Consider the following 27,493-nt stretch of genomic DNA (forward strand, 5'->3'; position numbering starts at 1 on the left):
CGTATATCCCTCACCTAGCTTCCATGTTCCTACACACATGCAAAAGTGGAACTGCAAACACACAGTATGCCAGTGTCAACTTCCTGGTTTCAATGTCGTACTGAAGCGATGGAAGACGTCATCCATGGAGCACTGTAATGGGGCTGGCAGTGATCCCTCGGAAGCCACCTGGGGCCCGTGAGGGTTGCTGGCCAGGGCACAGGCAGGGAAGACCCTCGGAGCACTTGCAGCATCGCAGGGGGATTGGGGATGGGCAGTGGGTAAGGGGCACTGCCCTGGGACTGAGCAGGGCAGGCCTGGAGGGGAAGGCAGATCTTCCAGTCTGAGAACAGATCATTGTGTGAAACTGCAATTCCTGTGTAAATAAGGATTTTTTTTTTTTTTTCCTGATTAGCACCTCTAATTTGACCTTCTCAAGGTAAAGACCTCTGCAGTTCCCCAGTCATAGGGATGATAAAAGTCACAGCAGTGCCACCCACAGAGAGCGCTGGGTTTCAACTCTGAGATCATTTACATATGTGTTTAAAGAAAATCAACAACACCTTTTCATCATCCTTGCAACTAAGATTTGTGCCCTGGAAGGAGAATGGGGCCTGGCAAATAAACTAGGAGAAGAACACAAAGTTTCCATACTGAAGGGGCATGCGTGCTTTTCTGAGTTGCTGGAGATAAAGGTGTAGCAAAGCAGTGAATTATAAGCAACACTTATGCCTGAGGATGTTGCACTATTTCTAGATTGGCTGGGTCTTCCCAGCCTGTGAGTGCTGGTTCACAATGTCTGCGGTGGAGAGGGTCTCCTTTTATTTCTTGCAGCATCAACTGTCTGGTTCATAAGCTGGGGCTGTGGGATGATTGACATAAGTAAGTTTTGTTATGTTTTTGCTTACCTCAGTCATATCCCTGAGCCAGAAAGTTGGAAATAAAGAACTGAGGAGCACTGGCAAACAACAGTGTTAGTGTTAGCCCTCAGTAGCTAAGGAAACTCCTAAAAAACAGCATCTCATTACAAGGCTTTTAATAGAGATAAAGCAATGTTCATTAAAAGCTGAACCCGCCTTCAATTCACTTCTCCACAGGGTAATTGCATTTATATCAATCTTGAGACCCATTAGCTTGGCTTCAAGAAGAAAAAATCCCAACAGTTCTTTCTACATAGAAGGAACTAATAATTGTTTTAAAAAAATAAAAACAAAATAAGGACCATGACTAGGCACATTTGTATTTTCGCCTTTCCCTGGGGAATATGAGAAAGGGTTGAAAGCTGAAAGAGCCAGGCTAGAATAAAAAAATCCAGACGAAAATAGGTACAATCAGTAATATGGTGAGTGTTTAGTGTTCTCTATTTTTTTTTTTATTAGGACAGTATGCATCCTTAATAGTGAAATTAGGATGGAAATGGGAAAAAAACTTAATTAGATCTGCTGCATATTTTATATCCATTATCAGTTGGGTGTTCTTCCAACTGTCCCCATCTCTACCTAATAAATAATGTATACCTTTAAAGAACCTGCTGAAAGTTCTCTGATTTCTCTAACCCAAAACTGTCCTTTTCTTTGCTGAACTACAATGACATTTGTTTATATCACCAGTGATTGATCACAATCCCCTGACATCGTTATTTTTAGATCTTTCCCTCCCACCGCCATTACCCTTGTAAGGACAGGGACGTGGGCTGACTTCTCGTAACTACTTAGCATGGTCCCTTCCACGTAGTAAGCACCGGACACATATTTGATGATTATATGGATAAAACTCAGGTTGACTCTGTAATATTAACTGAATTTAGAAAATTTATAACATAGTAGCTACACAGTAGTACTACATAGTATGCCTCGGAGGCTTCTTACAAAAATCCCACATGCTGCCTTTCCAGGGAAGTGATGGGTGTGGAATGAGCAGGCGTGGCTTCAGAAGCCGTGTTCATCTTCAACAGCCGCCTGCTGCGATGTGCATCTCTATAGCATGGAATAAAACTCTCATTATTTTGTTCCTTGAAATTACTATAAAGTAGTTGCAGTAATTTCAGCAATTGTTGCAGCTTCACGCACTTAATCAAAAGGATCATATTTCAATTTATCTTTCAGGTGAAGGCATTTTATGCCCATCCTGAGTGGCTTTGAACTGCGACCTGTTATCCAACAGGATAATGATGTGCAATTGAAAGAGAGGATCAAGGAACTCCTTCCTCTCCAAAGACATCCTGAAGCTTAGCTGGGAAACATCTTCTGTTGTGATTTAAAAATGTTTCGAACCCCAGGAATATATCTAATACCATCAGCTGAAATCACAGTATATGGAATCATGTCATTGGATTTACTAGAAAATTATAATCCCAAAATATGTTAGGAGATCTTGAGATTCTCCCAGGTAGCACCTGCTGTCTATTTAATAGTGACTTTTCAGGTCAGAACTTAGAGTTGTTCCCAGGGTACTTCTGGTAAGTCAGCAGATCTAATTAAATTTGCCTGCTGTTTGTGATCTCATGTCTAGAACCATGAAATGTCCTGAGACCTAGTGTGCTCTCTCCAGGAAGGGAATCTCCCAGTACCCAATGAGATCCATGCCACTCTGTCCAAATGGTAGCATGGGGAGGACTTATCAAATTCACTGTAGTTTTGTTTTGTTTTATTTCATTTCTTTTCCCTTTTCCCTTCTCTTCCCCTCTGCTCTCCTCCTTCCCCCACCTTTAATTAACTGGGCTTTTGAGAGATAATAATGATGTAAAAGAGTTACAGTATCTGTAGGGCATTGGTTCCAGGACCTCAGATGATACTAAAATCTATAGATGCTCATGTGCGTTACATAAAATGGCATAGTATTTATGTATAACGTGTGTGTACCTCCCTTATACTTGAAATCATTTCTAGATTACTTATAATACAATGCAAACACTCTGTAAATAGTTGTTACACTGCTTTGTTTGGGAATAAGGATAAGTAAAAATCAAAATCGGTGGGTGTTCAGTACAGACCAATTTTTTCAAACTGTTTCCAATCTATGTTTGGTTAAATCCATGGATGTGGAATCAGCAAATGCAGAGGGCCAACTGTGCTTTCATTCAAACTTTTGGGAGTATAATTTGGAGGAAGAGACAGATTCTTAGGTCTTGGATTCTAGTACTAATTTAACCATCTCTGTACCTTTGTATAAACATCAGCTATTTCTTGGTAGTTTATTGTGTCTCATCAGTAAAATCATGTCAGGGGCAGGCTTGTCTCTGCTGTGGTTCAGACCTTCTTTTGGCACATGGTGATGGGGTGGTAACTCTATCTCAGGCACTACGCAGAGTGCTTCACATGTACTATCTCATTTCCTCAACACAAGGACTCTAGAGAAAAGAGGCCCTGCTGTGCTCCTGCATTTGGGAGATGAAGGCTGGAGGACACCAAATAATGTAGGACCCCCATGTCCTGCCCCCAGAACCTGTGCTCTAGGCCGCTGAACTGTACTGCCAGGATTAGAGGAGATACGAGCCTAAGGTGTAGTTCAGTGGTACAGTACTTCCCTAGCATGCAAGTTGAATCCCCAGCTTTACAAAAATAAAAATAAAAGGACAGAGTAGTGAATTGAATAGAAAACACGCAAGCTCTTTAGAGAGTCACAACAAATCAACATGGGGAGTCTTACACTCAGGAACTGGCAGAACAGATGCTGGCCCGGGCAGATATCTGAAGAATACAGGTAGTCCTCCTGCCAAAGTCCTCCCTGCTCTATTCTCTACCAGTCATCCCTGCAGGCAGTTCAAAGTCAGCATGTCCAAAACCAGACCGGGCTTTCTCCTAAATCTTCTCCTGCACATCTTGTCATTTTCATGGAAGCTCCATCTTCTGAATCACATGAGCCAAGCCCTGGGCCCTGTTCTGGATGGATGCTCGCCCTTTCCTTGTATAATGAGCCTGCAAGTCTTGGGGATGGTATCCAAGCAACAGTTCCTGAATCCCACCCCCTCCCCCATCTTTAGTGCTGTGGTCTTGATTCAGGTCCTCCTTGTCCCTTATATATAACACTGTAGTGGCCTCGAATCTGGTCTTCCTAATGACAGCCTTTCCTCTCCAGTCCAGTGCTGCCCATTTGCTAAAATTTGCTTCTGACCATGTGGACTCACCTGTTTAAAAACTCAGATGCAAACTCATCATTGTTTATGGGATAAGAATTAAATTCCCTTCCACAGTAAAAAGGGTCTTTGCTATGAAACCTCTCCCACCACCTACCTCCTCTTGCCCCCCTTGAACTCCAGCACTGTTCCTTGAGGAGGCCTTGTGCATTTCCAGGTTCACCCGTCCTTCTCTTTGTGTTCCCTTCACAAAGTGCACCTCTGCTAAAGCATGTAGCCAGCAATAAAGAAGTGATGTGGCAGAGTGACAAAGAACACATGCTACAGAGGCACACTGGATCGGAAACCTGGGTTTGGCAGTACTAGCATCCAAGACCCAAATTGATGGATGCTCTGGTTTGATATGAGGTCCCTCCAAAAGTTCCTGTGTTAATCCAAGAATGTTTGGGGGTGAGATGATTGTACTGTGAGAGCTGTAAGCTAATCAGTCCAGCCCTGTTTGAATGGAATAGTGGGTGATCACTCTATGGGCAGGTGGGGTGTGGCTGGCAGAGGTGGGTCCCTAGGGGCATTCCCTGGAAGGGTGCATCTTCCCTATGGCCCCTTCCCTGCTCTCCCTCTGCTTCCCAGAGGGAGCAGCTTCCCTCTATCATGCTCTTCCGCCATGATGTCCTACCTCACCTTGGGCCCAGAACAATGGATTTAGCTGACCATGGACTGAATCTCTGAAACCATGAGCCAAAATAATCTTTCCTTCCTCTAAGTTGTTCTTGTCCAGTATTTTAGTCACAGCGACAAGAAGGTGACTAACACACTGTGTCACTGGAAAAGGAGCTAGCCTCTGTCTCAGTGTCCTTAATCTGCAAAATAGATCTGAGATACTAGGACCTGCCTTCTAGGAGAGAGACATCAGAGAAATAGTGGGATATGGAGCTTTCTTTATAGGCATAATAACCTAAAGTGCTGTTAACTAATACTTTTAATAATCAGCCCCCTTGCCAGGAGAGTTGACTACATGGATTGGTCCCAGTGTCAGGAGTAAGAAACTGAAGCAAGGGTAGGGGAGGCCAGGTGGGGTTTGCTGGCATACCCCTACAGGGGTGGGCTGCAACCAGAACCTTAGAAATACTGTCTGTGATACTAGGTTTTATATTTTTTAAAAAACTAACAATGCATCATGCATTTATTAGTTATCGGGCTTCCTCTTATTAAATTTCCCTATATTTTTGGTTCTGTTTCCATACTCAAAGAGATGGTGCAGATAGAGAAGGCTTTGTTGATCTAGCTTCATGGGGTTTCTAAAATAATTCTGCACACGACGTGCTTTCCCTGGTCCTGTTATATAATAACCGCTTTCTAAAAGAAAGCCCCTCATTTGTGTGCTGATGTCTGCCTCGTAGTGGGAAGGAGGAGGAGGGCTGAGAGGAGTTGGGCTGTTTATTTTGTCTTGACTAAAAGTGGCAGTTTCATTCTTAGCCCCTCTGACCTCCAGTGGCCAAGAAAACCCAGCTAAGCACTCACCAGGGCGGGTGTCCCCACTATGACTTAGGATGTTCCCAGAGGTCCTTTCTTTGGGGTATGCTGGTGGGGATGACAGTCAGCTGTGCTGGCTTCACTTCCCCAGAAGAATGGGAGCAGACAGACTCCCCATCCTGCTGGCTGAAACCCAGGATGGAGTTTGGTAGCCAGAACGTCACTCCTGGAGAAATAGTACACACCAGCCCTTAGTGGCTACAGGTACCCATTAAAACAGGCTTTCCTCCTTAGGTGGTCTCTGCACCAGGCAGAGTGTCCCACTTAGGGGAGCCTGAGATGGGGCAGGGGTGCCACCCCAAGGCATGAGTTGGCCGTTTTCGAGTTTGGCATCTACAGGTTCTCTTCCAAGGCTGTCTCATTTCCAGGTGACCCCAGCTTCCCTGCTTCAGGGCACTGCCTTCCCACTGGCTCCTTTCATTTTGATTCTGTGTAAGTTGAGTGACTCTGCTCTCTGAAAGGTAAGGGTGACTGAAGACGGTCATGGGGGTGGTTTAGGATTTGGGGCCCCTGACCGTATAGGCAAGCCTGTCCGTCTGCTTTCCATCGCTCTGGAACACTCCTGGGATAATCAAGAGAGAGAAAAGGTTTATTTGGCTGAGAGTTTGGAGGTTTGAATACGTGATCCATTGGTCCCATTGCTTCGGGCAGTGGGGAGACATCATGGCAAAAGCGTATGGTGGGACAGATCTGCTCACCTCATGTCCAGGATGCAAAAGAGAGATGGGAGGGAGAAGAAGGGGACAGGAAGCTGCACACCCGGTGATCCGAAGCCCTCCCACTCAACCCCGCCTCTTAAAGATCCCATCACTTCCCAGTAGCGCCATGATAGGGACTAAGCCTTTAACTCAGGGCCTTGGGGGACCTTCCAGATCCAACTCTAGCAGCAGTTACTCAGTCCTCCTGAATCCCAATTTCCTAGCCTTAAAGAATGGAAACTGATGACTCAAGGGTAGCATAAGGTTGGAGGAGGAAGGTACTGCAGGAGGCTCAGTCATTCCTCAACAGCACTCTCTGGCGCCTCTTCAGCCCCAAAAGGTCCTGGGCCACTTCCTTTACTCAGAGTGAGCAGTTTTCCCTTTATCTGTCAGTGAATTGGGCTTTCCCAGCTGCTTTGTTCAGGGACATCGGAGGCCTCTGGTAACCGCTCTCCCTTATCCTCCACGACCCTTCTCCGATCTGCTAATAAAGTACGTGGATCATTTTATCAGAAGGCAAGAGCCAGTTTTTCCCTTCTCCGTGTTGCTTTTCACTGTAAATGAAGCTGAATTCTTTCCACCAGGAGCCACCGTGTCCCTCACAGTGCAGTGCGGTGTGGTTCACACTTCTGACCTCACCTTGGTAACTGATATTTACCATTCAGCAACTCTGCCTGCAACCTGTTCAGGGCCCTGTGCTTATTGCTTAGCTAGAAGGCACACACAGAGCATTGCTCACTTTTAATTAGTGCCCTCCTTGCTAATTGCCAGTGTGCATTTCCCTAGAAGCTGTGCCGCATGATCTAAGGACCTGATCTCCCCAGATGTTCCTTCCCTGAGTCTCCACTAATGCTAGGCTGACTTTGGCTGCATGGGAGGATGCTAGACTGACACACGGTGCATGGCCATGGCCATGGGCCTCTGTTTTGTGGTGCTGGAGGAAGGAAGGGAACTCGGCGCTTGGCAGGAAGAACTCCCTAGTGATGCCAGCCGTCATTTCAACTGGCCTAGAGATGTTCTCTTTTTCTCCATTCCAAAGAAGAACATCTCTCAGTTGAAAATGTCACTGGCAAGGTGCCTTTTAGTTGAGATGTCTTAGGCCTAATTTGTGGCTATAAGCTGCTGGCCTCTGCTTGGAATGTTTCAAAGGTCCTGGCCCCAATTATGGGTTCAGAGCAGGGCTCACATTGGCACAGCTGGATGAGCATCATGTGTCAGGAGAGTGTGAGTTTTCATGGCCAATGACAGATGTGGAAATGCAAATCACAGCTAAACAGAAAGCAAAAAATTATAGCTAGAGAAACAGCGCTTCCTGCATGTTTAAGGGACTAGGAAAACTCATAAATAAGAAGTTCATTATGAATTCTGAAAGGAGAAAAATGGACTAGGTCAGGTGCAGAATGAAGAACAGGTCTCAGCAAGCAGTCATGTTTTTAAGGGTGGTGGACAGTCTAGCCTAGTGGGCTAGCCCAGCAGGGGCTTAGAGTCAGCCAGAGCTGAGCTAGGAGCTGGGCTGGGCCATTTGCCAGCTGTGCATCTGGGACAAGTCATTACACTGCTCTAAGCCTCAATTTCCTTATCTTTAATGGGGATAATAAGACTTAGCTCATAGGATTGTTTTGTGGATTAAATGAGATAATGTTTGTAAAATGCTTAGTCTGAAGTCTGGCCCAAAGTAAAAGCTCACTAAGTGATTGTAATTATGAGCAATGGGAGGGTTTGGAAGCCTCGTTTTAAGGGCTCTTACTTGGTGATACAGGGTGGCTCCCCTAGTCTCCAAGGGCTTCAGGGGGGACGGTGAATAGGCGGGTCTCTCTGCAGGACACTGGCAGCTGACTCAGCCTGCTTCGATGCTTAAAAAGGCCAACTGCTGGGAGAAGGTTCTTGATTCTTTCCTTGGGTAGTGCCTTCTTATGCTAGTGCCCTCTCTGTGCCCTCCTGGCTCCATCCTGCCACTTATGCAGACTAATAGCCTCAGAGCTTCCTGAAGCAGGGTTGCTGGTGGCAATGGAAGAGAAGTGGAAGAGATGGCACAGAGAAGAAGACTCCCTCTATAGAGCTTCTCACTCGATTCACCAGCAAATTAAAAACAAACAGAAAACAAGAAGAGCAAAGATTAATTTCTGTCTTCATTTTCTGATTAGCTAACCCCAATTTCTTTTTGCCACATTTCTCCTTTCCTGCGTACAACTAGGAAAAATAGCATCGGAATGATTCTTTTTTGTGTTTATTTGATACTGGGGATTGAACCCTAGGTGCTTAACCACTGAGCCACATCTCCAGCCCTTTAGAGACAGGGTCTTGCTAAGTTGCTGAGACTGGCTTTGAACTTGCAATCCTCCTGCATCAGCCTTCCAAGTGGCTGGAATTACAGGTGTGTGCCACCATGCCCAGCTCATTAGAATAATTCCTTAAGGAGACCAGCATAGAGTTGAGGAGCTGGAGGGTACCTTCCAGCCAGGGCATCCCCAACTGAGAAGTAATCAGCCTATTCCACTAGGCTACATCTACGCTGGTCTTGGGAGAACATGTGGAGGGGGCCTAGTTATAAGGGGAACCTCAACAAGCAAACCTTTGAGGGGCATCTTGAAGCCAAGGCCTAGTTTCCCCAGGTAGGATGGAAGGGAAGTGAGTTCTTGGACGAGGCCAGATAATGGTTGGGGCCCTGGATATTGGGGGCCCTGGATAGAGAGATAGTGAGGTTGAGTAGGAGGTATATTACCTGAGGCCAGGGTCTCCTGAGGAGTGGGGGATTAAGAAAGGGATCTGGTACTGGGGCACTGGAATCAGTCATGGCAAGGCTCTGTCTTGTGGAAACTCAAAATACCAACAAGAGGTCAGTTACTGAGAATCTAAAGCAGAGTCCCTGGAGGTGCCCAGGATGGTACAACAGGGTGAGGAACTTTTTAAAAAATTATTTTGCACTTTATTCTTTTATGAGTGTGGGACCTTGACCGGGCCGGTGGTACACATATGAAAGCTCACCTGAGATATATTACAAAGTAGACCGGATGTTTGCTTGGTGAAAGGTCAATGGCAAAGGACGGTAGAGCAGGAAGGCTTAGGAATGGTTGTCTGTGTCTCACGTTAGTGTCCTGGCGGAGCGTGGTGCCACTTACTGCCACAAGGACCACTTGGGGAGAGGCAGCTCTGCAGTGCTTCACAGTTCTGGGTTATGTGGCCCACACCTTATGACAGTCGACTACTTCTAAGCAATGCTCCATTATTGGTTCCAGTCTTCTGAACAGGATTCCCCTAAAACAGAATTACACTTTTGCCTTTATTTTTACTGATTTCACAAAGTCCTTGACATTAATAGAAAAAAAAAAAAATGTGTATTACTCAAGAGTAAAAGCTTAGCGGAGGCATGTGCTGTTGCAGGAGGTGTATTGAACATGGAGTTAGAGACGGATTTGAGCCCCAGATCTGCAGCTTGTAGGTTGTGTAACATGAGGCAAGTCACATAGTTTCTCTGAACCTCAGTTTTTCCAAATCAAGATGTGATTATAGTGACAGCTTTCTGACCTCACAAGATTCTTGTATCAGAGGAGATAAGACATATTAAAGCATATTATGAAATGAAAAAAAAAAAAACTCAGTTGTTTGGGAGTTAGTATTTTATAGTATTTTATTTAAATCTAAAGTCTGTAACTCAATACATTAGTTTTGTATTTGTACACAACCAATTACCCCAAAATGTAAGAGCTTAAAGCTGCAATCATTTATCATCTCCGGGGATTTCAGGGTCAGGAATCCAGGAGCAGCTTACCTAGTTAGTGCTGGGTCAGGGTATCTCACAGGTTGCAATTGACCTGTCAAGTCTTGGTCAACTCAAGGCTGGAGAATCCATTTCCAGGCTCACTCAGATGGCTGCTCAGTTCCCAATGGCTCTTGGCTGGGGTCACCAGTTCTTTCCCACATGGGCCTCTCCACAGGGCTGCTCACAACATGGCAGCTGACTGAGAAAAAAAGAGACACTCAAGACAGAAGCTGCAGTCTTTTATCACATCCTCTTCACAAGTGGCATCCCACCTCCTCTGCCATCTGTTGTTGGTCAGTCACATCAAGCTCACATGTTGAGCAAACAGACAGTAGTATGAATACCGGGGGCGGGGTCATTGAGGGCCATCTTGAATGCTGACTACCACACTCTGTGCATCAGAATTAAACTGAAGTAGAGGAAATTCTACATTAAGCCATATGTTACGGTGTTCACTTTCTATCCATTTTGGAGAACATCTGAATAAGAACCCTTGCACAATGCCCTTTCCACACACACTCAGGTAGTATGTTTATCCAGGAGATGTAGCTTCAGTCTGTGTCCTATCGGTACAGCCAATCCTTTCTCTGAAGCTGCGTTTGTATCCTTGCTGTCAAAGAGCTGCCTGTGTGTGTCAGAGTAGGGCAGTCTCTCACGGTGGCAGTAGGGCTTTGGTTTACCACTTCCTGACCCAATAGGCACTGCTGGTTTCTGTCCTCAGACAGCTTGGCTAAGCCTGCACATGGGGTGGAGATGCCCTGTAGGATCTGCCACTCCCGGGACAGTTTCCTCTATCACTCACAAGGCCCCTGACTGCAGTGTGTAGGGCTGCCTGACCTGGTCTCACCATGAAGCCATCCTCCCTTCTGCCAGCTGCTGAGCCTGACAGCATTTCATCAGTAGGACTTACCCTGCAGTCCTTTATGATTTATGAGCTTCCTGTGGACATTTATAGACACATCTTGGCAGGTTCTGTCTTGTGACTTAAATGTCCACTGGGATCTATAGAGTAAAATGCTAGTACCCATCCTAACAGGAATTTCTGTCCTACTCATAGAAATTCTGATATTCACTGACCACAGCTGAGGGGGGAAGTCATAAGCTCTGGACCAAACTTAGACCTATCTTTGTCTCACCTCCTAGGAGCATCCACTTGAAGATGAAATGGTACATAGCACCTGGAGCCCCTTGCCTATCTTAACAAATGTCAATGATTCATAGCATTTATCTTGTACTTGTTATTTTAAATTTTATATACTTCTTAAATCCTCCCCTCTGCCTTCCCGACCCCTACAATGGTAGATGGGGACATGGCATTCACACCTTGTATCTATTTAATGCCAAATTTGTCTGTTTAGGGACTCAAATTATAGTATAGTTCTTTGAGAACATCTGAGTTTCTCTACAAGCTGAGGTTGGAATTTGTACACTAAGCACAGGAGGTGCTTAATGCCTGTTTGTTATAGGGATGAATAAAGACAGGGTCCTAGATGGTGTGGACTGTGACTCTGAGCCAGTGTTGGGTCACTGTTATGTTATTGGGGAAGTCCAGGATGCTTCCTGCTCTGGATGGGATGTCAGAGCTGCTACCCAGCATTCTCCTGGAGTCTTGCAAAACCCTCCGCTGCTGGACTCCTTGACATGGGCCTACTGTGTCTGCCTGATGCCCAGCCATAAAAGCTCAGGAAAGGCTATCATTTATTAAGCAAGCCCTAATCTGCATATCCCAGCTAAAAGGCTCCTAGGATTATTCTGACATGTAGATGATGAACACTGTCCACGCAGAGAACATTTTTTTTGGTCTGAGAGTCTTTGGTCCTGTGGGCTCAGACCAGAGTGAGCACCAGAAAGCAGTGCTCAGTAGCAGCCATTAGATTTCCCAGGGCAATTTCTTTAAGCATAGCCTTAATACATTGCTTCAGTTAGCCAACATGATTTCAATGATGCAAATATGACAGTTATTTCAATAGAAATCTGTTAGAAAGGGCCATAAAGAAGCCTTCTCTCCAACATGTCGTTGCCCAGAGGTTGTAAGAATGACAGTAAAGCCACTGTGCTTGAATGTCCCCTTCAGTCTCATCAATAAATCCAGTGTTCTGGACATGGTGCATCGCAGAACCATCCTTGGGGGTTTTGCCAGGGATGGGAAAGTCCTGGGCAAAGCAGTCAGTTAAGCGTGGATGTTTTAAAAGGTGACAAGAAACCTGGTGAGCAAGAAGATTTTCTATTACTCCAGAAATATGCATCTCTCTTCTCTGAAGGGTCCTCAAATTGATGACTGGCAGGGACTCCCTCTTACTCTCCACTTCTTCCCTGTTCCTCCACCACCCTAAGAGACTGGCTAGTGTAAAAATCTGGTACCTTTTCTAAGCTTTTTAAATAGTAGCACAGTGCTGCTGTGATCGCATAAGGCTATATTTTCACTGTCACCTCTAACTCGTAGTGCTCGGTAATTACATGGTGCTTCCCATCTGCAAGTCAGTAAACACTTTATAAATGTTAATTCTAATTGTCCAACCCCTCTGCCTAGACAGGGAGATTACACAGTGCCTTTGTGATTCAGTCCTGCATTGGTCTAGTTCTGTCTCCTCCAGTGTCTTTCCTGAAGGTGGCAGAGCTGCTGGCACCCACTCTTCAGAATGACACTCTGTGCTGCCCAAATAAAAGACCTGAGGTCTCCAGAGAATCCGCCTCTCCTGACTTCAGCAAGCAAACATTCCTCTCCAGAATGTTAGACCCTATGGTATACCACTTACTATTTTTAATTACAGACTAGATTGCTGGAATCGTTAGGAAATAGTTTGTCTATTAAAGGATGCACAGTTTTGTTTCTGACATACATTCTCTGCTCCTGATATTTTAAAGGAAAAATTTCTTACTGCTTCTTTGGCAATGATTTTATGGTTTTTTTTTTTTTTTTTTTTTGTCATTTTAAAAGTTCATTTTTCCTAAAGATCTGGGGCTTTTTTTCTCCTTTTATTCCTTTTCTCCAAAGAGTAGAATACAAATTACCTTGAAATTTATACGAGTGAATTTCAAAAGCCAGACTAGACTTTAAAGAGACTTCTAGAATAGAACAAAATAATGTTCTACAGTTTTAAATTTCTTTAACCATAGCCTTAATACATTACTTCAGTTAACCAACATGATTTCGATGATGCAAATATGACAATTATTCCATTAAAAATCTGTTAGAAAGATTGTATAGGTTAAGGTCCCACAACAAAAATGTTCCACCTTTTTTGTCTGTTTTTCGATTTGCTTATTTTGTCTTTAATGACGATCTATTGAAAGCAAAAGTCTTTAAAATGGAAGAATAAGGTGATAGCATGTCTTCACTGGTAATTTAATACTTGGATATAATGAGTTCATCTGAGAGATTCCATTAAAAACAGCAAGGTGCCTGAACACCAAAGCTGAGATGTTTTTAATCACAGAATTATAGTAATTATACAAATCCACAGATTTTCATCAGACAGAAAAGGCTTCCAGGGCAAAACATGCACTTTAAACTTAGCACTAATAACTATGTATTGTTCTAAATTATAGTAGAGACTCCTCAGGCCAAAGGAAGTACTAAAGAGAATATTAGAGAGAAAATGTTATGTGTTGAATTTTTAAGGAAAATGGAGAAATAAATTATTTTGGCGGTGGATTGGTAGCGGTAAGGGCACATCTCCTGGCAATAGAGAAGAAACTTCCAGGTGGATGCAGAACATAGCAGGTGAACATTCCGATCGGGTCAATTAACCTAGGATTATTACTGTGGCTTTAGCATGGAGAGAAAGACAGTGGAATCCTTCTCCTCCCGGGGTCCTAGAGGTGGTAATTGACTGGACTGAATTCCTTATTCACACAGTTACTGGGACAGAAACAGTGAGACTATTATTAACCTGGAATCTGGCTTCCTGGGTTGGATAGAGACTATCTAAAGAAAATTCAGTTATCTCAGGGATTATTTACAATGTCAGGTTTTCACAAAGTGTAAAACACCGGGACTCTTAGGAGCTTATTTTTAAGAGAAATGATACAGAAAGATGTTGCTAAGAAGTTTGTACAGAAATGTTCCTAAACAAGAAATTTAATTTGATCTAATTTCCATTAATCACTTTCTTCTTTAATTTGTTCTGACTGAGTAGCGAGGATGTAGGAAGGGTGTTAAAGAAGGAAGAACACTGAAAGAGGAATGTGCAAGGAGATGTCCTCTACCATGTGCTAGTGGAGCCACTGAGTTGGGTTGGCTCCTTATTTGTTACAAGGATTTGGAGTTGGGGTTCAAAGCTTGCCATTTGTCTGAGAGTCACTGATGAATAACCGGGACACAGAATTCTTTGGGGACAATGGAATAGACATGCCTGGACTTGAGTCTCAGTGAGACAGTATTTCTGATGTTTCTTCTCCCACCCTCATCCCTTTCTAAAGTGAATTCATTGCCCTGTCTTCAAGCAGGATTGGAGCGTTAAGGGGCACAACTGTCCCTGATCCCTCAGAGAGTGTTACCATCCACATTTATTACTTGCATACTTAAACTTCCTGGTGCTCTCCCAGATCCTCGCAAATCTTGAGATCCATCCTGACGACTTTCGGGCCTGCCCTGGGTAGATGCACACAGAGTTCACATGATTGCACCCCTGACCCTACTGCCCAGGCCCTGGTTGAAAAGTCCCTTGACTACATTTTCACTGTCTTTAAAGTTTTGCTTTTTCCTTTTATAATCATCAAAATGTGTACCATTGTGGAGAATTTACAAGATACAGAAAACTAGAAGCAGAAAATTCACTCTACCCAGAGAAAATGACAGTTTGCATTTTGCCCTATTTTCCATCACTTTTCTGTGTCCTTTGTTCATTACATGTGTCACACTGCCAGTGCACCTTTGTGTCCTGATCTACAGATTTTTACCAGTATTTAACCATCTTTGGTATTAAGTGCTTCCCATAAACATCACAAGAGGCCTACTGACTACTGGTTGCCACAGTGCATGAAAACAAGGTGTTATTAGCTTCATTAAGTGTACCTGCCCCCTGTGTCTCCCCAGGTCCCCGCTTCTCAGGTGCATCAGGAAGATTACAATGGGAATGAACTTGGAGGATCCCGTTAATGCATCGCTGCTGCCTGGAAGAACTTCCATTAGAAGTAGGAGAGCTGGCTCCTGTGGCTGTTGACTCCAAGAAGCAGGTCACATTCTAGAAGGAAATGGATGAAAGCAGAGCAGGGAGTCCCAGCCGCGCGCTTGCTGGGGTTTAGTTCGGGAAACCCTGCCAAGGGGCCCCCGCCGCTCTGGGATGCCGCGCACGCTGGACGCATGGCCTTCCCCTGAGTGACCATGGTCCGCCGCGGGCTGCTGGGGTGGATTTCTCGGGTGGTGGTTCTGCTTGTGCTGCTCTGCTGCGCCATCTCCGTCCTCTACATGCTGGCCTGCACTCCCAAAGGCGACGAGGAGCAGCTGGGGCTGCCCAGGGCCAACGGCCCCACCGGGAAAGAGGGCTACCAGGCGGTGCTTCAGGAGCGCGAGGAGCAGCACCGCAACTACGTGAGCAGCCTCAAGCGACAGATCGCGCAGCTCAAGGACGAGCTGCAGGGGCGCAGCGAGCAGCTCCGGAGTGGGCAGGACCAGGCCAGCGACCCTGCGGGCCTGCGCCCCGGTCCTGGACCCGGACCTGCTCCCGCACATAAAGCCCAGGCCGACCTGCTGGCTTTCCTGCGCGCTCAGGTGGACAAGGCCGAGGTGCACAGCGGCGTCAAGCTGGCCACCGAGTACGCAGCGGTGCCTTTCGACAGTTTCACCCTCCAAAAAGTATACCAGCTGGAGACTGGCCTGACCCGCCACCCCGAGGAGAAGCCGGTGAGGAAAGACAAGCGTGACGAATTGGTGGAAGCCATTGAGTCGGCCTTGGAGAGCCTGAACAGTCCTGGGGAGAGCAGCCCAAATCAGCGTCCCTACACAGCCTCGGATTTCATAGAAGGTTTGTGTGTTTGTGAATCGGAACTGGGGTGCGTGGGAGGAAGGGCATCTGAGGCCCCCTCTGGCTGCTAGGCAGGTTGCAGCTGCAGGAGGCTGGCAGTGGGCTCTTGGGTAGCTGGTGGCAAGTTTGATGTGACGGACACAAAGAATGTGTCATGGATTTTTATATTTTGGAAACATCTGTTTCCACTTACTTTTTCACGGAGACCACAACCATTGACGCCACAGCTTCTCTTTGGCAGATGGAGGTAGAATGTCTTCCTTTACTTTAAAGAAGGAAGAAAGCGAACAAAACATAGACATAAAACTTTGAAACCCAATAGACTATGATAGACAGTTTTCACTCTATCCCTTCGGATAAGCACGTCTAGGAATTGGGCCTGGATATCAGGCCTGAGCGCCTTACCCAAGCAGTTTGAGGAACTTTGCACTAATCGATTCACTTTTTCTTCGAAAGGACCCCATTAGGGGAGGAGGAAATGGAGCTATAGATGAATTATATGCCTGGAGTTGCTTGATTAGCAAGTGACAGAGCCAGGATGTGAACCCAGGAGCAAGTTCAAGTCCAGAACCTTTCAGCAGCGGGTCTGTTGTACACATCGTCCAAGCTGATGGAAATGAAGGACCCTGACTCAACTTTTTCCATGGGCAGGAGACAACCAAGTGTTAACTTGTGTTTGTGTCTAATTTTAGAAATCAGCTGCCTTGTCCAGTTCTTAGACTCATTAGTATCTTTTAATTAATTTAAAAATTATTACTGACTCAAAATCAACTAATAATTTGGGGGAAGTGGTATCTTCAAGGGCATCTAGTTCTTTCCCCCATTTCTACCTAGAATTTACTTTGACTTGCCCAGAAACGTAGCTATGTCCACCCAATCCCACTCTCTGCTTTGTTATGCAGCCATCTCACGGACCTACTGCAAACAGACTCTCTTTTGTCATATCAGAAACCCTCCTGCTGCTATTTATGCCTGTTCTCTTCGTGCACTTTCCTGTCATTTGACTTTTCCACTTTATAGGTGAACCATAAATTCATGCAGTTTTAATGTAGCATCATTTTTCATATACCTAGAGCCAGGTAAAGAAATCATTTATAAGATCAAGCTTTTGGCGTAAGACTTTTTTTCATTTATATGAGATATGAAAAATGCCTGGAGTATTCATCCACAAACCAGTATGATGATAAGCATGTGGCAAGCACTCAGTAAGAGTTCAAAATATAATGGTGATGCAGCCTCGAATTTTATGGTGCCTTACAGTTTATGAAGCATTTCCACATATATTATCTTACTAGCTGATCCCTGGGGAAGCTCATTAAACATCATTTACAAAATTCTAGTTGCCACTGTCCCTGAAGTGTGCTACATGGAGCTGCCCACGTACAAAGCAATTTCTAAAGAACTTGATTGCAAATCAATGCCTGCAGTTTGGAATGTTTGCCCTTGTGATTTCTAATCTGCCTTCATTTTTGAAGTCTGCCTGCTTTTCTGTGTATAGTTTCTTAATATGTAAGACCTGACTTCCTCAATCAGCAGTGGCACCAGCATATTGTCCCTGTGTTTATTTGCTCTGAGATCTGACTGACTTTTTTGCTAGAGACACGCTCATCAAAGCCGCCTAGCGTTGCTTTCATGAGTGGAGCATGGCTGATATTTTAATGCAAATCAGTCCACATGTATCTTCTGAATCTCATGGAAGTCTAGACAACTGTATTCCTATGTGCAAATAAAGTTAAGCCCTTCAAATATATTTATACAGAATTTACAGTTAAAAGCAACAGAGGTTAATTTTTAAATTTTTTAGTGATAGCAAAAGATTTGGAGGCAATCTTTTATGTTCCTAGGAAGCAAGGTATTTTGAAAGATTCAACCAGAGGAAGCAGAGAGGTAGAATTAAGTTCAATAAGGAGGAACTTTGAAATTAATAATGTTTCAGAAGAAGTAAGATTAGTGTCACTACAAGAATGCTGTGCTTAAGTAGGGATCATTTGGCTAGGAGTTTGCAAATCATGATTCTTGTTTCAGAGAGGTAACCAGACTGAATTACACTTAGGTGTCTTTTCAATCCTGGCTCATGTGTCTTGTTTGGTCCACACCTAGCTAAGGAGAAAGAAGGGAGTGGAAAAGGTTGGATATCAAATCTGTCTTCTATGGTAACTTGGAGCAAGTGATGAAGACCTTGGAATCATGAAATAGACCTTTAAAATAACTTATTTGCATAAGTTGCCTTAAAGAGGATGATTTTGCTTATGGGATTTCAGTAGTCCAAGAGCTGGGACAGTTTAGCAAGAGTCTGTGGAAAAAGAAGGAAGGGATAAATCAAAGCCCATGGAATACTTCCAGGTGGTAATAGTTACATAAATTTAAAGGTAACTGTGAGGCTGGTGGCATGATGCCCCCAAGCATGGGGCACTGTGTGACTTGACGGAGACCTCGGGACTGAGGTTCCTCCTTTGTGAATGAGACTCAATGTGCATGCTGTCCATGGCCCTGCAGGCCCCACCTCAGATGTTGATTCCATTTCTTCACAGCCTTGCCAAGCCACCTTTTCTAAGGAGTCTCTGTCATCTACTCTACTGGGTGATCCAAGGCAAGCCACCTACCCTAGGGACACTCTCTTATAAGAGGACAAATTCAGATAGATGACCTAGAAGGTCTAGTCTGGCTGTGGCAACTCTACAATTTGTGAAGCTTCCAGAGAGAATGGCACACTATGACTCTTTAATTTGTTATCTATATGATTTAATTATCATCTTTCCCTAAACATAGGGGAAGCAGTATTCGCCTCCTTTCCCCAGATGTTTCATTGGTATCGATTGTTGTGCTGTATTTTTACATAGTCAAACTAATAGTTTTCAATCATCTGGAAAAAGAAGTGTGATCAGGCCCTGGGCCTCGATGCCTCACCATTGATCTCCTCAAGGAAACGGACAGCCCCTTCCTTTATGCTGCAGTGCAGTTACTCCTTCCGTGTGGGACCTACACACGGGCATGGAAGTCCAAGTGGCACAGCATTTGGCTTTGATTTAGTGTTTTTAGAACTTGTGGACATGGGTGTGACATCATCTCATAAAACCATTTAGCCTTCTGAGTCATTCCTCTTTTGCAGTCCAGACATCTGACCGTAGAACTCCTCTGCCAGCTACTTGGGTCTGCTGTCTCCATGGGTTGCCCTCATGTCACTGGCCTGTGTAGCTCATCCTCCTCCAGGTTGAGAGCTGTGGTGAGAGGGGGTCAGACGTCCTAAGAGTCTTTTTTGGAGTGAGGTAAAGCCACGCTATGATCTGCAAGAAGTTTTGAGAGTGCTGTGGTTTGAATGTATTGCCTCCAAAATTCAGGTTTTGCCAGCCTGATGGTATTAATAAGAGGTGGGGCCTTTAAGAGGTCCTGAGGATTCATCCCCCTATGAATGGAATTAAGGCTCATAAAAAAGGCTTCCTGCAGCCTTCAGTAGCTTGCTCTTCCACCTTCTGCCAGGTGAGGACATGGGGATCCTCCCCTCTGGAGCACACAGCCCTCAACAAAAAACAAACCTATTAGTACCTTGAGCTTGTAGTCCCTCCACCACCAGCAAATATGTTTCTATTCTTTATAAATTACCCAGTTTGGGGTGGTGGGTGCTTTTTGTTTGCTTGTTAGCTTATTTATTTATTTATTTATTTATTTATTTATTTATTTATTTATTTATTTATTTATTTATTTTGGTAGCAGCATACAATGGATTAAGATAGAAGGTATATGCTGGGCATGGTAATTTATGCTAAAATCCTAGCTAATCAGGAAGCTGAGGAAGGAGAATCTCAAGTCAAGGTCAGCCTGGGCAATTTCGCAAGATGCTATCTTTAAAAAAAAAAAAAAAAAAAAAAAAAAAAAAAGAAAAGGTGAAGCATACCCTGAGGTATGAAATACACTTTAAAACAAGGGAATATAGAAATTGGTATAAAAATTAGTAACAGACTCTACAGTTGGTCCCAACCTCTGTTCTCCACAGCCAAGACTTCATGGAGACATTGCTGAGTTTTGGGCTTCCATTGTTTTTGTATCTCCAAGTGACCTCTAAGGGACACTCTGTAACTGACCACTTTGCTCAAATCTAGACAAATCAAATCCAGTTCCAGGTCTGGCTTTGAGCAATCTAGAGTCATCCATTGGTGAGCAACGTGCCAGTGGCAGGAAATGGACCCTTTTCTCATTGCATTCAGGCAGTGTCTCTCTGTCGGCCACTTTGTGGGGTCGGGTAGAAAGGGTAAGACAGTCATTCTGATGCATTTCTTTCTGGGCATTGGGCAGCATCTGGGGATCTTGGTGTGGAAATAAGGAAGAGTGGGGTTCAGATCTTGACTTAGGCCTTAAACTCTCAGCCAGTGTCTACAGGGGATTGAGAGTGGCAGAACTCAGTCCAGGTCAGCTTGCCTTTAAGTAGGGAGCCAGCCTGTGTGGTAGTTGGTTCCTCTCTCACCTCATCCATTTGCTCTGTCCCTCTCCCTCTCTGACATCTACCCATTTGTTTGCTGATGCTTTAAGTTCCTATGAGGATGTAGAGATGCTTTTGATTCCAAAATTAGTTAAGAGGCTTAAATGCAAATAAGAGGATTGAGGTTTCACTTAAAAGAGTAAATTATTTCTATGGTGTTTATGAGAAAGAAAATAGCCCAGCCTTGGTTTCAGCAGTGGACAAGAATCCACACCCCAGACCCTCCATCTGGGCCTGGCCAACAGGAGAGTCCGTGTAAGAATAAATGCTGTGCTATTGAAGAGTATTTTGAAATTCTTGATAATTCTTGAATACAGGACCCCACATTTTCATTTTGCACTGGGCCCTGCCAGCTACATGGCCAGTCTGCCTCCAAGACTGAGAGGACAGGAGGAAAGAGTAAAGAAAAAGACAATAGAATTAGAAGATTAATTGTATAGTTCCAACACCCTTACTCAGAATCCACTCCACTGACCTTCAACAGGCTGGGGAAGATGGAACCTGTGTGTGGAGTCTTTTGTTGTGAGATTGAGAAACTGGCAAGTCTGAGTTTGTATTATAATTTTGTGGTTAGTGATTTCATTATCCTTATTTAAGTAACTTAGTTCCCAGGAGCTTTTAATTTTTAATTTTTTTCTTTTTAATTGAGGTGTCACTGTTCTTCCTGGTTTAGGTTGCATATTAAGTACATGTTATAAGACAGAATTTCTGATGCTATGGAGTGACCCACATGCAGGAACTTGCTTTGCCTGGAGTAGTTAGGAAGGGCTCAGGCTCAGAGAAGAGAGGGAACCTGAACTGGGGTCTCAGCCTAGTCGGAAGGGGACGTGTGCTCCGTGTGAGTGGATGGTAGGAGGCAGGCAGAGGGCCACCTTCACTGCAGTGGTTGGTTCAGCCCTTTTTTGTGACAAGTGCCACTATTCAGATTTCAACTTTCTCTGCCACCGTGGACAGGAAGTGGTGTTTGCAGGAAAGGATCAATTGTTTTAAAATCAGGTCCCCTGATTTTCCTCAGGGCTGTGAATGACATCCTGCAGAGAGGCTTAATCAGTGTGCTCTGTGTGCAGGGTCTGAACTGCGTGGGGCCTAAGAAAAGAGGATAAGCCAGGTGTCAGACTGCCTTTGAAGAAGACAGAACTCTGAGTGAGTGAGGGTTCATCGGGGAGACTGACTCTTGGCGCAGTGGGCAGATGCCAGCAGATGGTCAGGATGAGGCTGGAGGAGGTGGGACTTGAGTTGCTCCTGAAGTTGAGGGGGAACAGAATGGAAGCAGAGGCAGAGTACCAGAAGACAGACTGACTTGAGAACAGGACTGGGATATAGGGTTAGGAGGGAGACCAGTGTTACCAGCAAAGAGGACCTGAGAGTCATTGAAGTGTAGCTCATGAGGACCTTGGAACAGGCACAAGATGCTCTGAATCTGAAAATGTGCTACTACAATTAGAAGACCCTCTTTTACTAGGAGGTGGTGAGCTCAGCTCTTGGGCCCAAAGTAGCCCTCGTCCTTACATTTGCTGTGGGTGCTGGAAGAGTTGCATCATGCTGGCGATCCCAGTGGTCAGAGGCCCTTACTTACAGCTTATTCTTAATGATTGTATGTCTGTCACCTGCACAAGGCACTATTTCTGATATTTCACAAGCATGGTTTTATTTAATCTCCTCTTTACCAGTGCAATAGATACTCTCATTATCTCCATTTCACAACGTGGAGTCTGAGGTTCGAAAAGGTTAAGTTACATCCCTAAGATTTGCCAGCTAATGATTGACAGAACCAAGGTTCCAGAGCCTGCATCTGCCTTAACCTGAGAACCCAGCCCTCCACTTTGCCACCTCTCATGCTCTGAAGGCCTCTGACTAAATACACATTTCTTTGGTTCCAGAATGATGTAAAGAAATCTTAAAAACATAACCAAGGCATACAAACACCCTTGCGGGAGGCCCACTCTGGAGAGTTGTACAGACATTCTTGGGAAGAAGTTTTGATCAGATAGAAAAACATGAGATCCCAGGAAGGACAAACAGAGGCACAGGAAGATGCTTAAGACGATTTATTAACTCAGCCAACAGAAGAACATGCAGCATTGTTTAGTCCTTTGTGCCGCTATATCAGCATACCACAGACTAGGTAATTTAATAAACAACAGAAGTTTCATTGGCTCATGGTTCTGGAGGCTGGGAAGTCTAAGCATGTGGGCCTGGGCCTGGTATATGGTGAGGCCTCCACACTCCATCATAAAGTAGTAGAAGGTGGAAGGGCAGGTAAGTATGCGTTAGATGCAGAGAGAGAAAATCAGGTGGAGCTCATCCTGAATCATGCCCGTGGTAATGGCAATAATCCTTTTTTTTTTTTTTTTTTGGTACCAGGGATTGAACCCAGGGGCACTCAACCACTGCGCTACATCCCAGCCCTTTTAATTTTTTTATTTTGAGAGAGAGTCTCACTAAGTTGCTGAGGCTGGCTTTGAACTTGTGATCCTCCTGTCTCAGCCTCCTGAGCTGCTGGGATTACCAGTGTGCTCCACAGTGCCTGGCTATCTGGCATTAATCCATTCTTGACCTTATCACCTCCTAAAAAGTTCTGACCCTTGATACATTTATAAAGGCAATTAAATTTCACCATGAGTTTTAGAGGGGAAATTCAGACCACAGCAAGTGTTTATAAGCCTTCGGCATGAAAAGCTGTATTTAAACTGCTCAGAAGCTGCGCTTCTTTCAGAATCTTTGCAGCATTATGGATAAAAAGGACAGGGACTTGAAAGAGTCAGGAGAAAATATTGAATTCAAAACACCTCGTCGTGTGCCCTTAAAGAGCTGTTTGGCATGCTTGTCAGTTCCTTAAGGGCAGAGACAAGGTTAAAATTTCTGTCATATTCTCCAAAATGTAATATTATATGTATGTTTGGGATTTTATATCAACCCAGAATCCTGGAGCACTCCGCAGCCTGATCCCCACCTCCCTTTCCAGCCTCACTTCCTCCTGCCCCCACCGCCCTCCTGCCGGTCAATCATGACTCTTCTGTGCCCTGACATTCTCCTCTGCAGCCCGCCTCACTGGGGCTGCTCAGGCTCTCTGTGTATCAGTGTTTTACATTCTGTTTCCTCTCGGAAATCTTTTCTGATTCTTCCAGTCAGAAGGGCTCTCATTCTTTACAAAGCAGCATCTTCTGCTTGAGGGCACCAATCATTTCCTCCCCTAGTTTCACAGTCCTTCATTCAAATTTAACCAGTCTTTGCTGAGAACTGCTAGCAACAGTAATTGAAAAAGCAAGCTTCACTCTTCAGTGACTGCAGAGCCCTCCCAGCCAGCTGCCTTTGCATTCCCTATCGTCCCATCTGGAGCTGAGCTAAGTGTCTTCCATAAGTCCCACCCACCTGGTGCTGGTGAGTGGAGGGGCCTGGCCTCCTGACCCTCTCTGTGCAGCACCTTCCTTGGAAGTGGGATCCAGGGCTCACTTGGCTTTCAGCTGCTGAGCCTCATTGTATACTCTGCACAATCAATATATCTATGTAGGGAGTTGCTTGAAACATTTTGGTAGGAAAAGTTTATATGAAACCCAAAGTACACACAGTACTCACTTTACCGATCTGCTGGGCTCTTGTTGTTCCACTGGAAATCAGTTGTTTAGATAGGAGAATATTTTTCATATAAATAATTCCATGGCTACTAAGGCTTAGTCCTCTAATTTCAAATCTAAACTGAAGAATACAAATGCCCAGGGGACTGGGGACAAGTGAGTGTGGAGAGAAGCTTCCTTAGAAAGTTATTTTGTTTTTCTTAGGCATGACTAGTTCATTCTTAATTTAGAATCTAATAATTAAATCACTTTTAAAAGAGCTTTGATTTTGAAATAATTTAAAAATTATAAAAGACTTGCAAAAATAGTACAGAGTTCTTATATGCCCTTGACCCATTTTTCCCAGGGCCAGCACTTTGCACAATCATGGCATAGTGATCAAAAGGAGGAGAGTGACGTTGGTATAGTAGTCCCCTTCTTCTGTGGCTTTGCTTTCTTCAGATTCAGTGACCCACAGTCAACCACAGTGTGAAAATACTCACTGGAAAATTCCAGAATAAATTATTCAAAAAAATTTTGAATAGATTTTATTATATTGTTGTGATTATTCTATTTTATTATTATTAGCTGTTGTTAATTTCTCACTGTGCCTAATTTATAAATCAAACTTTACCTCAGGTATGTATGTATGTATAGGAATAAACAGTGTATATAAGGTTGGTGCTGTTGCCTAAGGTCTAGGCACAAAACCCTCATAAAAGGGGGGCTGCTTTACAATAATGTGAACTAAATTATGCCTGAGTTGTGTTTGGTGTTGATATGTTATTTATCCTTCTTGATGTTCTCTGAACTGTGTAGATCAGCACATTCGTGTCTATCATTCGTTTTGGGAAAATTTGGGCCAATATTTTTTAAGATCTTTCTTTGCTCTGTTCCTTCTCTCTTCTGGAATCCCAGTTAGGAGTAGTCACACTGTTCCGTGTTGTGTCAAATCGTGTTCTGATTGCTTTTACTTTTTTTCTCTGTGCTTCAGTTTAGATCATTTTTATTGACCTACTTCAGGCTCACCAAGTCTTTCCTTGGTAGACTTGATGAGCCCATTAAAAGGTATTTTTTATCTCCATTACTGAATTTTTCATTTCTGGCATTTCCATTTGATTCTTAACAGTTTCCATTTCTGTTCTCAAGTGGCCAATCTGATTGTACACATTTTCTACTTTTTCCATATTAATCCTAGTATTTTGAATTCCCTGGTAGGTAGTTCCAGAGACCGTCTCATATGGAAGTCTGGTTCTGATGATTGCTTTGTGTCTTGGGATTTTTCTTGCCTTTCCTCTGCCTCATAACTTGTGAAAGCCAGCCATCTTGTCTAGATGGTGAAGTCTGAGGTGAACGGTGTTTGCTTGTGGAAATGGCTGCTTCTCCTCCTGGGCCTTCTGTGTCGTGTGTGTGTGTGTGTGTGTGTGTGTGTGTGTGTGTGTGTGTGTGTGGCGGTGGTGTCATCTGCAGATGCTCCAGAACTCACCGTGTGGTTCTGTCCCCATAAATCTGTCCATTGTAAATTGAAAATACCACAAGCTGAAAATGTGTTGAACACATCTGTCAAAATCATAGCATATTCTAGCCTTCCTTAAATATGCTCAAAACACTTGCATTAGCCTAAAATTGGGCAGCAGCTAATGCAAAGTCTGTTTTATAAAAAAGTGTTGGCTGTTTCTTGGAATCTATCGACTGCTGTGCTGAAAGGGGGAAGACAGAGCGGGGGTATGGGTGGTGCACTTTTGTCCCTGGTGAGGTCAAAACAGTGTCTGTTTTAAAACCACCCTGCGCCAGGGTTTTCTAGTTGTGAGTCAGGCTGCAGATTCATTGCTTGGCGGTGACTCTCAGTGCACCACACGCCCCAAGTCAGTGATACCTCGTGTCCATGACAGGTTGTCTTGCCTGAGCACCATCAGTTCAGCCCTGGAAGGAACTGAGCTTCCCCTTTGCTCAGTGTTGGAGAAGGGCTCTGTGCCCTTCTCCTGTGCAGTGTTCTGCTGTCATAGCACTCCATCAGTATTCTGCTGTGACCTGTTGCTCCAAGCTCCTTGGCTTAGCTGGGCAGGGCAGTGGCAAGTGGGGTTCTCTCTGGTATAGTTACATGCTTGGGTCCATGCGTATAGCACCATAAATGCTGTGCCACCAGGTAAAGAGGTTTCCAGGCTGGTCTGAGGACTCACCACAACTGCTAATAGTGCTTCTGTGCCTTCTGAGTGAACACAGCCCAGGGGTGCACAGAGGATCCCCTCCCTGGACCTCCGGGTGCTGTGCATATTGCTGTCCACAGCAGCCACGGTTTCCCCGCACCATAAGTCAGACCGTCTGATTTGCCTGGATAAAGGGAGCCTATGAGTGATGAGATGATTTCAACGGTAAGCAAGAAAAGGGTTCGTCCTTCCCCCTCTATTTTGGTTGAGGTTGCTTATCTGAAGTAGGAATCCATGGAGAGCTTTGGCTTGCTCTTTTCTAGAGTGAAAGGGCTGCTGAGCTCATGCCCAGGTGACTTTATTCCTATTCCGGGACCTGTGGGAGCTGAGGTGGAGAGGGGTAAACCAAGGAGGCTCATGATGGAGATGCCTGCCTACCAAGTACCCACCACCTTCTGCCCTCAGTAGTCTGTTTTGATTGTAGACATAAATGAAGGGGAGAAGTAGACCTTTCTAACCTTGGAAAGTTTCATCTGGTTTATCAGTTGGTATGGAAAACACATAATTCTGAGAGGAGGTGACTTCATCTGAAGGTCTTCATGGGGAGAATACTGACTTCAGAGAACAGCCAGGGGAAATTAAATTGCAGGAGAAGATAATTAGGTTAAGTGCTACTGGAAACTTCACAGCTTGTTAAGTGTAGGAGCAGATGTGTAATGGGATACAGTGAGATTTATGCTTTGATATTTTTAAAGACTTGGATATTCAGTGGTCTTCATTCACTGGACATGCCTTAGGCATTGTCAATGCTGGTGGTGAACAAGCTAGAGAATATAGTTCCTGCTGCCTCCCAAGCTCCAGAGCCCAGAGGGGGGGACACCCAAGTAGATCCATAACCATAGCACAGTTTTACAAAAAAGTATAAAGAAAGAGAATTCACTATATGGAAGGGGGAATGACCAGAAATGGCATCACCCTTGAGCGTGGTTTTGAAATATGAGTATGAATGGTTCAGGCCCAGAGCGTGTGTGAGTTGTGGGGAGGGGAATATTTTAGGCAGTAGGAATAACGTGGAGGTATGCGGTGGGTTGGCATATGTGGAGAACTACATGTAATCAGATTATGCTGGAGTGTTAAGTAGGGCATAATAGGTTGGAGTGGGAGGACAGGGTCTGGCAAGGTGACATCTCTGAAGAATTAGGCATGGCCAAGGTTGTCAAGGGTTTATATGCTGAGTGTTATTTCTTCTACAGGGCATATGGAACTATGAACTGCTTGAAATGTGTTCAGTTGGCTTTCTTGCTGGG

General features: G+C 44.5%; 1 protein-coding gene across 3 annotated transcripts in view; it reads left to right on the forward strand.

The window, feature by feature from the left end:
- The window catches only part of CSGALNACT1 (chondroitin sulfate N-acetylgalactosaminyltransferase 1), a 311,827-nt gene that overhangs the window by 205,643 nt on the left and 78,691 nt on the right, over positions 1-27,493 (forward strand). For all 3 annotated transcript variants that reach the window (XM_079143355.1, XM_079143357.1, XM_079143356.1), the window contains exon 4: positions 15,084-16,011. In XM_079143355.1, coding sequence (XP_078999481.1) covers positions 15,372-16,011 — 640 coding nt within the window. In that variant the 5' untranslated portion in view covers positions 15,084-15,371. The remainder of the gene's footprint in view (positions 1-15,083; positions 16,012-27,493) is intronic.

Source organism: Sciurus vulgaris (assembly GCF_902686455.1).
Source record: "Sciurus vulgaris genome assembly, chromosome: 5".
Lineage (NCBI taxonomy): Eukaryota > Metazoa > Chordata > Mammalia > Rodentia > Sciuridae > Sciurus > Sciurus vulgaris.